General features: G+C 54.0%; 1 protein-coding gene across 1 annotated transcript; it reads right to left on the bottom strand.

Annotated features, from left to right (window-relative positions):
• Positions 1 to 11,531: 11,531 nt before the first annotated feature.
• Positions 11,532 to 12,398, bottom strand: LOC145947089 (uncharacterized). The gene has a single exon (XM_083056862.1). The coding sequence runs from the start codon at positions 12,396 to 12,398 to the stop codon at positions 11,532 to 11,534; it is 867 nt and encodes a 288-aa protein (XP_082912988.1).
• Positions 12,399 to 15,160: the final 2,762 nt, after the last annotated feature.

Raw genomic sequence — 15,160 nt, 5'->3', positions numbered from 1 at the left:
GTCTTAAAATATTAGAAATCGATACTTTTTTACCGCTGACCCCATTCGACGCAACTTTATTTTATGTATATCAAGTTAAAAAATTTGTACGCTGGTGTCTGCATGGTATCAAAAGATTCTGTAATCAATGTACTATTAAAATGTATAATCGATGAATTTTTGGCTCGTCTTAAAATATTGGAAATCGATACTTTTTACCGCTGATCCTATGCGACGCAACCTTATTTTATGTATATCAAGTTAAAAAATTTGTACGCTGGTGTCTGCTTGGTACCAAAAGATTCTGTAATCAATGTACTATTAAAATGTATAATGGATGAATTTTTGGCTCGTCTTAAAATATTAGAAATCGATACTTTTTTACCGCTGACCCCATTCGACGCAACTTTATTTTATGTATATCAAGTTAAAAAATTTGTACGCTGGTACAGGCAAGGAAAGCCTCCCTTCGTTGAAGGGAAGCTTTCCTTGCCTGTACCAGCGTACAAATTTTTTAACTTGATATACATAAAATAAAGTTGCGTCGAATGGGGTCAGCGGTAAAAAAGTATCGATTTCTAATATTTTAAGACGAGCCAAAAATTCATCCATTATACATTTTAATAGTACATTGATTACAGAATCTTTTGGTACCAAGCAGACACCAGCGTACAAATTTTTTAACTTGATATACATAAAATAAGGTTGCGTCGCATAGGATCAGCGGTAAAAAGTATCGATTTCCAATATTTTAAGACGAGCCAAAAATTCATCGATTATACATTTTAATAGTACATTGATTACAGAATCTTTTGATACCATGCAGACACCAGCGTACAAATTTTTTAACTTGATATACATAAAATAAAGTTCTCTCCCCTCAGTACCTGGACCTCCCCTAAGATTTTTTCCATATTTTGCCCTCCTAGACTCGCCGCTTTGTGTTCGGCGGCATAATTCCATCACTGCCGAGGTAAAAACCTCGGCAGTTTCCTTAAGAGTTTTACGAGAGGTACCCTTGTAGCCTTTCGTAAAAGTGGATATTTTCTTAATCGCCCCCACACTCTTCATTGTCTCTGCAACGATCTCTGTGGCAGTGAGATCCCTGAGCCCGCGTTGGTCCTCCATCCTCTCCTCAGAGGGGCATCCCAGAAGGACCTGCATGGAGCGGGTGCTACACCCCTCCAACCAATTTTCTCTAAGCTCTCTATCCGCTTGGAGGTAGGTATCTTCTTCCTCCTCCTTCTTCATTTGGCGGCGAACTGCTTGCACGCCGATTTTCAATCCTGTGCTATAAGGCATTCCCTTCCTTATTTTTTGGACGTCATCGGAAGTAGTCCCCATGATGTCCATTTCCTCCTGCTCCGAACCAGAGTTGAGGGAGGACCTATCTCTACTCCGGTTCTCCTCCGCATCCCCCTCATCGTCGCTATTTAACGCCGCAGACAAAGGGGTCAAGGATGTCCCTAACGTCCTCGTCTTTGAATAGCCTTCAGTCCTTACGTTCTTCCGGCGTTTGTCCCTCATGAGTCTCTCCCGCTTTTTATAGTCTGTTGGAGGGACAAACGTTCCCCCAACAGCCTCCTCTGTTCCCATTTGCACGCGGTCCAGAACCACTCTGGGAGAAGCATCCCCTATAAGATTCCTGACCCGTTCCTGAGTCAAGGCCCCCTCAGTTGTAGTGGAGACAGGGGTGTTGGGAGCCGAGCTTGCTCCGCTCCTCGTCGCCCTCCTGTTCTCTCCTTCTTCTCCGTTCTCTCCCGCTGTAAACGAGGGGTTACCGCCCGTATTTATTTTTTTTGTTGTAATTAGATCCGTCATTTTTGGTTAATCCCACTACCCCCAGCGGCTCGGTGGGCCGGCGTATCTCCCACCGACCGACGAAGTGCCCGAAACGTGACCGGCACACTCCGCCGGCCGGGCCCGGTGGACTCACCGGGAGCCCACCTATGCCGAAACCAGAGGGGATAAAGACCCCCCCTGGCCCGGCTCCAGCCCCTTACTCCCCCGTGTGAAGCTGTGACACCGCACACGGGTTTTTCGGGGGTCCCGCGCCTCCGATAGCGCGGGCACCGCTGGGGGTGGCGCCACCCGGGGGGCCCCACGGACGGTTGGGGTGAGGACGCCGCTCCCCGTCCACACCTTGCCCGCCGTGGCGACCAGCACGTCCCCCCGCCGGGAATCACGTCCAGCGGAAGGGACCACGCCTCTCCTGACCGGCCGGTTCGGAAGGGGAAACGGTCCCGACCGGCCAGGAGTACCTACTCTCGCCGCCGAGCCCTGCCTCGGAATAAGTCCGAGCGGCCCCGGCGGCAGGCCCGCGTGGCACCCTCCGGGCTATGCCCCTTGGGTAACCCCTCCGGGCAGAGCCCCTCGGGTAACCACGCGTGACCTCCATGCCGCGCCCGGCCCGAGCTCGGAATACGTCCGAGTGGCCCGGGCGCGGCTACCCCCCAGGGTGCGGCTACCCCCCAGGGACGCCGGGACGGAGACCCAGGCTACCCAGCCTGGGGACTCCCAACCGGCACCCTGGGGTACTTCTTGTCGCCGGGCCCCGCTTCGGAATACGTCCGAACGGCCCCGGCGACTGACCACCGTGACTCCCTCCGGGCGGTGCCCCTCGGGTAGTCACGGTCGGTCCCCACCCCCGCGGCCCGCACCGCATGAGATCCCCACCCCCGCAAAACCCGGGGGAAATCCCCGGAAGAAACCCCGAAAACCCCCCCCAGAGCACGGAGGAGGAAATCCCAGCGGCACAAGCCGCAAAAGCATGGAGGGATGACAGCGCCAAAGGCGCCGTGCAATGTCCATCCCCTAACGGTGCCATACCACCGGGCGTTTGTATTCAAGGTCGCCATCCTCTACCACATACGAGCCGAAGCTCTATAGGGGAAGTGGGCCCCCTCCTCCCACAGGGAGGGCTCCCCAGGACTGGGGAAACTCCCCAGACTCGGGGAGTTGAAGTACCCGACGCTACTCGGGTACGGGATGCTGTTAGCACCCCTTGCAAGACTATCCTCTTGCAAGGGGTGAGCCCTCTCGCCACGGCAAGGCCGCATCCCACGAGAGGGACGGGAGAGAACCTTTTTTTTTTTTTTTTTTTTTTTTTTGCGTCAGGAATGTGCTAAACACATACCCTCCACCTCGGGGGAGGCTTCGGGTTATGCGGGGATGGGAAAGGGCGGAAGGCCCATTTCCCGACCCGCTAAACCTGACGGTGGTCCTCCTGGCGCTACTCGGAAGCCCCGGGAATCGCTTTCGCATGCACACGGGGCTTCCGAAGCGCCGTGACGCACCACTTTCTGGTGCGTCCCCTCCGTTTGATAGGACAATGTCCTATCAGGCAGAGAGGAGTGGGGACCACCACCACTCCTCTCCCCTCCGTGTGGGGGGGCGGCGTGCTATGCACGAGCCCCCCCCGGCCCCCAATGTTGCCGCTCCCTCCGCCCCCAAAAGGGGGATTGGATTTGGCGACAACAGAGGAGGCCCCCTCTCTCGACGGCGGCCGCTCCCTCCCCCCGGGAGAACCCCATAAGGGGTATACTCCCGGTGGGAGGGCCACAAACCACCGCCTCTCTCGCAGGGGGGGAACCGCGTGCAATGGGGATCAAGCCGGAGCTTTAACCCCCTGCGGCTCCCTCCCACTGCCAGACGCCATGACTCCCCCCCTCCCCAAGGGGTTAAGAGTTCGGCCAGTGGCGCCCGGCACTAACGCCGAGGCCTCTCCGAGGAGACGCCCCGGCTGGACGGGGACGCAGGGCCGCCCGCCATCCCACCGGCCAACTCTTACGAGCCGCCGGCGGGCGGGCAAGCGGCCAAGCGCCCCCGTCCCTCCTTCTACTCACTGAGGGAAGGGCGCTATGAACTCACAGCGCTCCTCCCTCCTCCCCCCACTCCCCCTTTAATGGGGGAGACAGTCAGGCCCACGCGCCCGGGGGGCCTCCACCTCGGCTGTTTCGCCGAGGGGACCCCCCCGAGCCCGCGGCCGGGTTCTCTCCTCATTCCCCCCGGGATGCGCGAGGGCGCCGCCCTAGCGCATCCCGGCTCCCCAAGTTGGTGCGCAGACGGTCGTCGGAGGTCCACACACAGTGGACACCGAGGGCCGCCCACGCACTCTGACGCCCTGTGGCCAGGGGCGGCGCAGCGATAACACCGTCCGCCCCTGTCCACCAACGAGGTGCACCGGTACCGCACGTGCCCAGGGCACAGGCACCGGTAGCACCTCGCCGTCCCCATTGCATTGGCGGCCGTGGCCCCGCCGAGGGACACGGCCCCCGCAACACCCTTAACCCTAACTCCATCTCCATAACCACCCTCCCCACCCCCAACACCAGCGCCAACGCCGATGCCAACGCCAACCCCCGCTCCCATAATCCCCACAACCCTTCTCCTCTTTTTACCACCACCTCGCCCCATAACCTCCACCCATTCCCCCTTATCTCCCCCATCAGAGGACGAACCGGACAAGTCCGGCTCCTTCCTCTCCATCCTCTCTTTCTTCCTCCTCGCACCCGCCTTGTTCTCAACGATCCGCTTCTCAAGCAAGGCGAGCCTTTTCGTGTTGGAAACCAGTTTGGACATTATATCGTCCAGCCTGGACTCCAACCCATCCGTCGATCTGCCTGGAGGCGTTGCTGGTGGTGTCTTCCCAGCCACCGTTGCGTCCGCCTCCACATCCATCTCCGCATCTATGGGTTCGCCGATCTCTCCCGTTTCCGGGGATGCGGCCCGATCGATGACCTCCTCAGTCATCGTGGCCGCATCACAACGGACCCTCGACTCACCCTGTTTCGACTCGAGCCGATGCCGGAGCCGCCCGCAATCGCTCTCAAACGCGAACGCCCTGCGAGCCAGCTCCATCATCGTCGCCGCCATTTCGTTGATGTCATCCAACAAACTTTGCAGTATTTTGCAATCCTCCGACGGTTTAGTTGCCGCGAACTTGACGAACCGCTTCTCCAACAATCCGTACTCGCCGACATAACTCTGGACAATCTCGGTCGTATCAAGATCGGCCAAAGACTCCTTGAACCATTCACCCATCCCCGGTCCAAAGAACTCCTCCATCTGTCGAGCCCAGAACTCCTTCCTCCTTGCCGCCTGCTGCCCGTCGTTCGATGACGACAGGGTAGAGGCCGGGACTATACCCCCCTCCCTGCCGGGCCCTGAAGCATCCGAGTTCTTCTGGGCCGGTACTACCTTCTTTTTCTTTTTACCTCCCATATTTTGTTTTTGTTTCGGGGTGAACTCCCCTAGGGCGGTGAGCCTAGGCCCTTAGGCAGCCGCCCGCTGCCATCACTCACACATTCATACATAGCCCCCATGTTTATCTACTCCCCTAACGGCCCGTCCGGCATGGGTGACCCTACCGGGGCGAACCCCGCCGGCATGGCCCGTCAGGATCATCGTTAGACAATCATGGGAACTTCACGCATACCGCCTTTCCATGCATGGAAAGGCCTTGTACCAAGTAATCTTGATACTGATCGCTCTTGGCACCCAGTACAACAGTGCACTGGGTGAGCCCTCCCACCACGACAAGGTGGCGACCGACGGGAGAGGAGAGAACCTTTTTTTTTTTTTTTTTTTGCGTGTGGAAATGCGCGACCGCATACCCTCACACCTCGGGGGAGGTGGGAGGGTTATGTGGGGCTGGGATCAACGCCACCGGGACTCAAATGCGTCCCGGGGACTCCCCCGACCCACTAAAACCACACGGTGGCCCTCTGAGCGCTTGTACTGCGGCCCCGGGAATCGCTTTCGCATGCTCCGGGGCCGCAGTACGCTGAGCTTGCGCTCCCCTCCTTGACATAAGGGCCGGGTTTGACCCCGGTCCTGAAGAAGAGAAGTGGGGCCACCCACCTCTCTTCCCCTCGTGGGGGTCTGCGTGCAATGAGTCCTAGAAGCCCCCGCTCCCAGAACTCTGCAAGCCCCCCGCCCCCTGTACCACGGCTCCTTCCGCCCCCAAAAGGAGGTTAGGATTCGGCCGCGGGCCAGGGGGCATCTACGAGAGACCTCCAAAGAGGAGGCCTCCCTCAGCGGGAGGAAGGGGTTCCAGGTCTCCATCCCGTGGGGTGAAGACCGTGTCCCCCTCGTCCCGCTCCTCCATACTCCTCCCTCCCACGGCGGGATAGGAGGGACCGACCGGCAAGCCGGTTTATGTCCCTCCCACTCCGCCGCCTTCTTCTCAATCTATCGCCGCTTGAGCAGCGAAGCGACGACGCCGGACGCCGCCCCTTCTTCTTCTCATGGGGTCGGCGTCCGGATCGCCCTCCCTTTCTCTTTCCGCAACCTCCTTCCGCGAGATAACGTCCTCGCAGAAGGAGGCGACGGCATTCCATTTTTCCTGGCTCTCCAATGTAGCTAGGACCACAGTATAGAGAGCCAGGTCCTCCCCTATCACATCGGTCAGGGCACGACGCTGCACCGCCCACGCCGGGCAATGTTCCAGCGTGTGCTGCGCCGTGTCCCTGACCTCCGTGCAATGGTGACATCTCGTCGTTGCCTCGCGTCCCGCCTTTTCGTGCAGGTACTCACCAAAGCAGCCGTGCCCGGTGAGCACCTGCACTACTCGGTAGGTAAGTCCGAAGGGTCTCTCCAGCCATTGGTCCAGAATCGGACGGATGGCCCCAACAGCTCGCAGCCCCGCTCGTGGAAGGAGAAGCTTCTCCTTCCATCTGTCGACCGCGCGCTGCCGGGCCCTCGCCCTCTCCACTTCCGCCGCTCTTTGTGTCAGGGCCAGTCCCCGCTCGCGGAGGTCCCTCTTCTGATTGTACAGTTCTTTGTACACCTCCGCTAGCAGAGACCATGGTATCGACCCTGACACCACACACGCTGCTTCTACGGGGACGGTGCGATAGGCTCGGACAAGCCTGACAGCCAGCTGCCGCTGCAATTCATGCAGCGACTTTACGCTGGCGACCGTCAGGCTGCCCGACCACACCGGAGCCCCGTAGAGCGCAATGGACCCGACCACCCCCATGTAGAGGCGGCGGGTCCTCTCCTTGGGCCCCCCGATGTTGGGCAGCAGTCGGCCAATACTGTTGACCGCCGCCCTAATTCGAGGGGCCAAGCGACGAAAGTGATCCTTCCAGTCCCAACGGCTGTCAAGTGTCCCAGTTAGTCCCAGATATTTCATCTGGGGCTTTACTTCCATTCGGACCCCTTCTACCGAGATATGGGACCAGGGCGGCCCCCCCCTTCGTGCCCCGGAGAAGAACATGATCTCTGTTTTTTGGAGGGCCACCCTTAGTCCCAATGCGCGAATCCGGCGAACGACGAGAGTCACCCCCGCGCGCGGTCTGCGCGCGGCTTCGTCCCAATTTTCCCCACGGGCCAGCACCAGCGTGTCATCGGCATAACACACCAGGTGCAGGCCCGCGAGGAGGGCGCCCCGCAGCACCCAGTTGTATCCAAGGTTCCACAGGATTGGTCCAAGGACCGAACCCTGCGGAACCCCACAGTATACTTGCCTTGTGTGCAGCTGTTTGTACCGTCCCCTGTATGTGATGCACCTATCACTAAGATAGTTCCCGATCACCTCCTGAATATAAAGAGGCACCTCCTGAATATAAAGAGGCACCTCGATAGCGAAGCGCCTCTCGTATATATCTCCAGGGCAACGTGTTGAAGGCGTTCGATATATCAAGGCTCGTCGCCAACAACACGTCGCCCCGGCGGACCGCCTCATCCGAGAAGGCCTTCACGCGCAGCACCGCATCTATCGTAGATCGACCTTCTCGGAATCCGTACTGGCAGTCCGCCAGATCGGGCCCTACCCGTGACAGGTGCAGTCTGAGGCGGGCCGCAATAATACGCTCAAAGAGCTTGCCCGCCTCGTCCAACAAACAGATGGGACGGTACGCCGCGGGAGAGTCCGCGGGGCGCCCCTCTTTTCTCAGCAGAACGAGTCCCGCCTCCTTCCATATGCGGGGGAAACGTCCCATTTTGAGGCAGTTGTCAAACAACTGCCTCATCCGGCCACCGAGAATGCTCAACGCGATAGCCCAGGCCTTTCCTGGGATCCCATCAGGCCCCGGGGCGGTATTTTTTGCCCGAAGCCTGCGGATTACCCGGGTGAGCTCCTCCCCCGTTATTTGCAAGTCCTCGGTCCAGTTAGTTTGGACCTCAGGACCTGCTGGTCCTTCCCCACCCTCCTCTCCTCTGTCACAGGGGAAGAGAGTGGAGACGACCTCCTCCAAGAATCGAGGGTGGAGACCCTCCGTGATCGGCGGACCCCCCTGATCGCAGTTTCTTTCTGACGATCAGATAAGGGCGCCCCCACGGGTCCCTATCAAGGGTCTGCAGGAGCTCGTCCCATGCCTGAGCTTTCGCCTCCTTGATGGCTCTCTGAAGGGATTTCTTTGCATTTTGATATCCCTCCAGCAGCTCGGCCGCCTCTGCTTCTTCATGGCGCCTGCGACGACAACGTGTGTACCTGCGCCTTGTCCGGATACATATGGCTCTGAGCCTCGCTATATCCGCGGACCACCAGTACACTCTCCTCCTTTTATTGTCGGCCTGGCACCGCGGCAAAGAGAGGAGAGAACCTAACCTAACCTAACCTAACCTAACCTAACCTTTTTTTTTTTTTTTTTTTTTTCTTTTAATTTAGCGATACGGCGCTGGGCAGGGGAATCCATTACGGATACTCATGGGGCCGGCCCCATGGGTTATGTGGGACTCCTCCGGTCGCGGCTCCACGTCTCAAGTGGTCGATCGGGGTTAATCCCCAATCCCCCACGAGGGACAACAAGCCACGGTCGGCCCTATCCACTAAACCCCTGCCCGTGACCGGAAGGCATTCCTCCTTCCTGGTCAATGTTGGGCCCAGGAGAACTGCTGTCGGCATTACGTTCCCAGACCCAACCCAGCTTCGCGTTTCACTGCGAAACCCTCCTCACGGTAATCTCCTTAAAATACATATATACACACACATATTTACATACACATATGCATACACATATCCTCGTTATACATACACACACACATACACTACACTCATACACACTCAGAGCTAAGTTAAATACATAGCTATACGGTACATAGAGTATAGCTCCCAATAATACATATATATACATAACGTATTTACATATATCTGCAAACCTATATACACATTGCACACATACCAAGCAGTATTGCGCACATCCCTATATGCTTAGTTCTAATTAGAGCTAAACCAATCCAGTCCAACTATTAGCTAGACTAAGCCATCCCTATGTAGATTATTCTAGTATATATATATATCGATATACACATACGCGCATGATCTTTCCTCTCTTATTTACACCTAAACTATATACAGATTAGATGATCACTATTCGACACTTCCTTATTGTGACGAATCACTTGTGGAAGTGTCAGACTCCTCTTCATCGCTGGACTCGGGTGGGATCAGTGCCTCGCGCGCTTGTCTCTCCCTTTCCCGATTTTCCTTATTGAGCATAACTGACTCAGCAAATTGAGTCAGCGCTCTCCAGGCTGTCTCCTCCAAGGTGATAGCCTTCACCACCGTTTCCAGTTTCAAGTCGTTCCCAATAACAGACTTCAGGACATCTCTATCCACGTTCCACCTCACGCACTCCTGTAAGGTGTGTTCAGCTGTGTCCACCTTGTTCTCGTCACAGTGTTCACACACTAGCGATCCCATTTTACCTATTCTATACAAATAGGAGGCAAAACAACCATGTCCCGTCATCAGTTGGGTCAGATGGAAGGCCATTCCCCCATGTTTCCTGTCTAACCAAGCTGAGAAGTTAGGCAGGACGGCGTCCCTGGTGCGGATTCCAGCGATCATAGGTCTTCGGAGATAAATCTCCCATTGTCGCCTTGTCAGCAGAGCCTCGGAAACTCTGATCTCCTCTGCTGCCTTCGGAGACCAGTCATTTTGCCGTCTCAGATCGACCGTCCTCGCATATACTCGTTTCCTCATTGCTGCCATCAGGTGGAGCGGTGGCATTCTCGCCAAGATTGACGCCGCGTCGAGAGAGACTGTCCGGTATGCCGATATCACCCTCAAATTGGTGATTTTTATCAGCCGATCGAGCCTCTCGCGATTACGTCTCGCCGTTGTCAGGGCGTCGCACCAAATTGGCGCGGCATATAACACAATTGATATCACAACATTGGCGTAGAGTCTTCTTTTAGCTTCTCTGGGGCCCCTTAGGTTGGGCATGAGCCTGCCTAATGCTCGAGTTACTTTGGAGACTTTGGTCTCTACGTACTCAAAGTGGTCTTTGAACATCATTCTGTTGTCCAAGATAACTCCAAGATACTTCATCGACGTTCCGGTTGGGATTAGTTCGTCACCGATAACAACGCTCGGATGTTGATCTGGCTTCCTCCGTCCATGAAACAATACCGCTTCGGTTTTGCTAGCTGAGACCGATAAACCCAATCTTTTTATTCTGTTAAGAATAAGAGCCGTCTGTGTATTGGCCCTCGCTGTGGCCGTAGCAATCGTGTCGGCAGTCGCCAGGATAAGAGTGTCGTCCGCGTAACAAATGGTCCGACACCCATACTCACAGCCGTCCTGAAGCACGCTGTCGTACCCAATGTTCCATAGGGTCGGGCCGAGGACCGATCCCTGAGGTACTCCGGCAGTCATTGGCCTGGTAATAATATCGCCCTGTTTATCTACATATTCGACAGTTCTCTGATGTAAATAACTGTCAATGACTCTTCGTAAGTACTCGGGAAAGCCTTTCTGTTCGAGTGCCTTCCTAATAACAGGCCACGGGAGTGAATTAAACGCATTGCTAATGTCGATGCTTATCGCAATTACCACACCGTCCTGCTGAATCGCTTCCTCTATTGCGGTCTGAACCTGTGCAAGGGCGTCGCAAGTTGACCTCTCCTCTCTGAAGCCAAATTGGTCCTCCGAGAGCTGGAACCTTGGGTTTTCCTTCATCCATTTGTTAAGCCGATCTACAATGGTCTTTTCAAAAACCTTGCCCAGTTCATCGAGGAGACATATCGGGCGGACTTTCGGCATTTCCTCGATTGAGTTGTCCCCGCCTTTGGGTATTAGAACCAGCATAGCTCTTTTCCATCGCACGGGGAAAGTGCCTTCCTTAAGACATGTATTGAAACATTCGGCAATGTCGAGGATCATTTCTCCTGGCAGTTTCCCAAGGATTTTAGCCTTGATCCCGTCAGGTCCTGGCGCGGTATTGCCACCAGCTTTACGCTTGATGACTTCGAAAACTTCCCGACCAGTTATGAGGTTGACCTCTTCTTCCTCCTCGTTCCATCGCCAATCTATCCATGCCTCCGCTGGGTTAGATTCTCTGCCACTGGGAAATAGAGACTCCAAAAGGGTCTCAACTATATCCTCATTTAAGGTCTCGGTGAGACTTAGAGATGACCTCCTTAATCTCTTCAGAACGATTTTATAGGGTAACCCCCAGGGATCATCCTCAATCGTCTGAATGAGTTCTTGCCAAGCTTGAAATTTGGCCTTATCGATCTCATGTTTCAGAACCCTTCTGGCGTCTATATACTCATTTCTGAGTTGTTTTGTCATTTCCGGGCGTCTGCCTCTTTGCTTGGCTTTAGACCAAGCTCTTCTTTTCATTATCGATCTTTCTAAATCTCTCGATTTCCGAGCTCCACCAATACGTTTGCTCTTTCAATGGATGCTTCTTTATCCTGTTTGCTCCTGCATCGCAGGCTTGATGGATAGCTTGCTCGATCCGTTTAGCCATTTGTTCGGCCGTTTCTTCGGCATCCAGTTCACTGGCGTTTGCACAGTTCCAGGACACAACTGCTCGAAATTTGTGTTCGTCCAGTTTCTTAACATTCCACCTCGGGTATATTAGTCTTCTATGATCTTTGTTCTTTATACTCGAACATTTGTCATCTTGACCGATCAACATTTGTATGTATTCGTGATCCGATAAAGATTCGATATCACGCATAACTTTCCATTCACTAATGATACTGCGGATATCCGCAGTTGACCATGTGAGGTCGATTATCGACCATCCTTGTGGTCTGATGCAAGTCGGAAGGGTACCTGAATTTACTAGTCGCAAATCATGTTCCGCGGCCCACTCGTCAACCAACTCGCCTCGATGATCGGTGCGCTTTGACCCCCAATGTGAGGACTTTGCATTAAAGTCCCCACATATGAGGGTCCTTCCACTCAAAATTCTGATTGCCACGCTCAGCTCATCAAGGAACGCAAGGAATTCTTCCCTGGAGCTGTTTGGTGATATGTAGCACGATATAATGTTGATGCCACCGTGTTCCACTACGACGAAATCCCGAGCTTTGTAGACTAAGGAGCAGGCTTGAAAGGCCCCCACAGGTCTCCAATGTATGGCTGCTAACTTGTTGCAGCTTCCATACCAGAAGATATTGTCCGGTATATTGCGTGGTTCAGATACCGCGCAAATGGCGACATTTAACTCCGCCATGTATTGATCCAGCAGATTCTGGGCTTGCCAGCCTCTGCCCAGATTACATTGGAGGATTTTCCGTTTCATCCTCGATCTCCATCGCTACCGGCCTCCGATCCGGTCTCTTTTCCAAACCAGCAACGGGCTTTGTTTTAAAGTCTGCCTTGCATTGGTTTGAACCCACTCTGTGGTTGGGATCTTTCCCTTGTTCTACACAGAGGATGCATCTGACTGGGTTCTGACACGCCAGTGCAGAATGGTTCATCTCGCCACATCTGAAACAGGTCTTGCTTCTATCCACAGTGGCGGTGCACTTTCCTCTCAGGTGTCCGTGTCCCCAGCACTTGTAGCACTGGGTCGGTCTGGCTTTAAGAAGTTCTATTCTGGCTACTGTCCAGCCAATCTTTATTTTTCCCTGTTGGGTTGCTTTAATCGCAGCCGCTAAGGGACATTGAGCCCAGACCGTGAACAAACCATTGGACATGGGTCTTATTATGCCAACTTTCACCTCCTCGGATTTGCATTCTCCCGCAATAGCGATGACGTCCGCAACTTCATCCGTGACGACCGAGTCGTCTATTCCAATTAGTCTAACTTCACCCTTGACTACGGGTCTTGTGACTATTGCCGTTTCACCTAATACGCCGGCAACTTTCTCTTTTAAGGCCTCAGCCTTAAGAGCCTTATCTTTGCCAGGTACCTCGATCACAATGCCACCATTGGCCGAGTGCCTTATGGATGGCTTGTCTATCTGTAGGTCACTGAGCGAAATTTCCTCTCTCAGTTTTTTCAGGGCAGCAGCGTAGGAGAAGCCATCTGCTACTCCTCTTATTGCGACTGCAACTGTTCTGGGAGGTCTCCTCCTCTTAGCTTCACCGCTATTGGCTCCTTTCGGTTTTTCAGTGCCGGACTTTTGGCTATCCAAGACAGCCTGTTTAGCCTTCTTCCTTCTTTGTCGCTTGTCTTTTTTCGACTCTACCTGTTGCCAGGCTTCGTCCTTTTTACTGTTTACAACCATTGAATCACTTGATTGTGTCTCGAGTAAAGTCTGTGTCACTTTTCCCTTGGGGGCAACAACTTGAACGTTGCTAATTATCTTAGGTCTGTTCGCTGCAGCCACTTGTGCAACTTGAGCAGGAACAGCTCCTGGAGCGGAGTTCTGACCATGTTCCTTAAGGGATTGCCTCAGCTCTTTTCTTTGTGAGGTTAACTCTACAATGCGGCGTGATAGTTCTGCATCAACGTCTTGATACGCTTTCAGCGTACTCCTCTCAACTGCTGGGATCGGCACAGAGATACCTTTTAACGGGGGTCTCATGACCACATCTGTAAGTTGCATATTAGCCACATTTACACTAGGACTTGCAGATATGTCCTTTCTTTCCTTAGATTTAGATTTGGATTTAGAACCCTTATTGGGGATCTCGATCGGGGAGGTTGCTTTTTCTGATTTTTCAGTAAATCGACCTCCGTCTACAGCCTTTTTTAGATCTCCTACTATCTTTTGGAGATCTTGCACGTCCCGTCTCAGCTTGGCGGTCTCCCTTTTCGATAAGGCGAGTTCCGCAGCTAACTCTGTGTTCCGTCTCCTTAAATAACCAGGATCATCGGAATCTTCAATTTTCTCACCAAAGACTCTTAAGATTTCCTTGATGACACTGACTCTCTTTCTTATTTGGCCACTCAGGTAACCCTGATAGCTACTATTAACCCTAATCGTTTCAATGTCATCGAGCCATTCAATGGCCGACGCTCTTATCTGTGAGACGGGGGTGATGCCCAATTCCTCAATGTTTTGCGGGAGTGGGCGGAGCCTCTGCTCAATTGTCGGCTCATCAACGCTCCTCTTCCTTCTTCCAGGTTTCTTAGGAGGTTTCCTGGCACCTCTACCCTCTGCCTCGGAACACGATTGTGATTGCGGTTCAGAGTCCGTATTCACATTGATATGCGTACTCCGAGTGATCGCATTTGTACCACGCGTGATCCTCTTACTGGAAGTTTCTTCGTCCGTGGCAACGCATGGGACTTTGCTCGTTCTCGAACTCCTCCTGATTTGTGGAGTCGGATCGTCCGTATCACTATCCCGATCCGGTTTCTTCCTTTTCCCCAGAACTTGAGCTGAGGATGATGCCACTGAGGCATTGTCTATTTCAAACTCCATCTCTTGCGATGGATTATAGCTAACTTCAGATCCAGTAACCTGATTGTTTACACTAAGGTTACCTAACTCTCCCTTGCTCAGAAGAAAATGCTGAGGGAAGACATCGATTACACTTTGTTCCGGTGCATCGATTGTCACCGCATCACCATTGTTGTTATTAGCCAGAAGATTGTGGTTCTTCCATAGGCTCTGTGTCTGAGCGTGTATCCCGTTCCGATTGATTATGGACCGATGATTGACTCAATCTTCGCTGAAGATTCACCAAGGACCGAATCAGGGAGGCATCCTCCCCGTCGGTTTTTTCCCCGGCCTTCGCCACTATGTTGGCGGGCAATGTCTCCCATGGTTCACCGTCCGGCAACCAATCTTGCAGAACCTGCTGCACCGTCGTTCTTGCAGGAGCAAGGCTGTCGCTCACTGCTTGCGCATCTTCTTGCGCATCCTCCCTCACCTCCTCATTCTCCCCAATTTTGATTGTAGATTTGTTGATGCTCATTGTAATATATCCCACTCCTTGCCGCGGCTCGACCGGCCGGCGAATCTCCCGCCGGCCGGGGAGACGACCCGAAGCGTGACCCGAAACGTGACCGGAATCACGACGGTCGCCCCCCACAACCGG

Source organism: Prenolepis imparis, unplaced genomic scaffold (assembly GCF_030444845.1).
Source record: "Prenolepis imparis isolate NDT839.2.m4 unplaced genomic scaffold, iyPreImpa1.0 SCAF_42, whole genome shotgun sequence".
NCBI classification, from domain to species: domain Eukaryota; kingdom Metazoa; phylum Arthropoda; class Insecta; order Hymenoptera; family Formicidae; genus Prenolepis; species Prenolepis imparis.
Note: the sequence above shows the minus strand (reverse complement) of the source record. Positions and strands in the feature narration are given on the sequence as shown.

Bases quoted from the DNA above. Each gene is read 5' to 3' on its own strand.
- LOC145947089 (XM_083056862.1), bottom strand. From the start codon at position 12,398: ATGGCGGAGTTAAATGTCGCCATTTGCGCGGTATCTGAACCACGCAAT.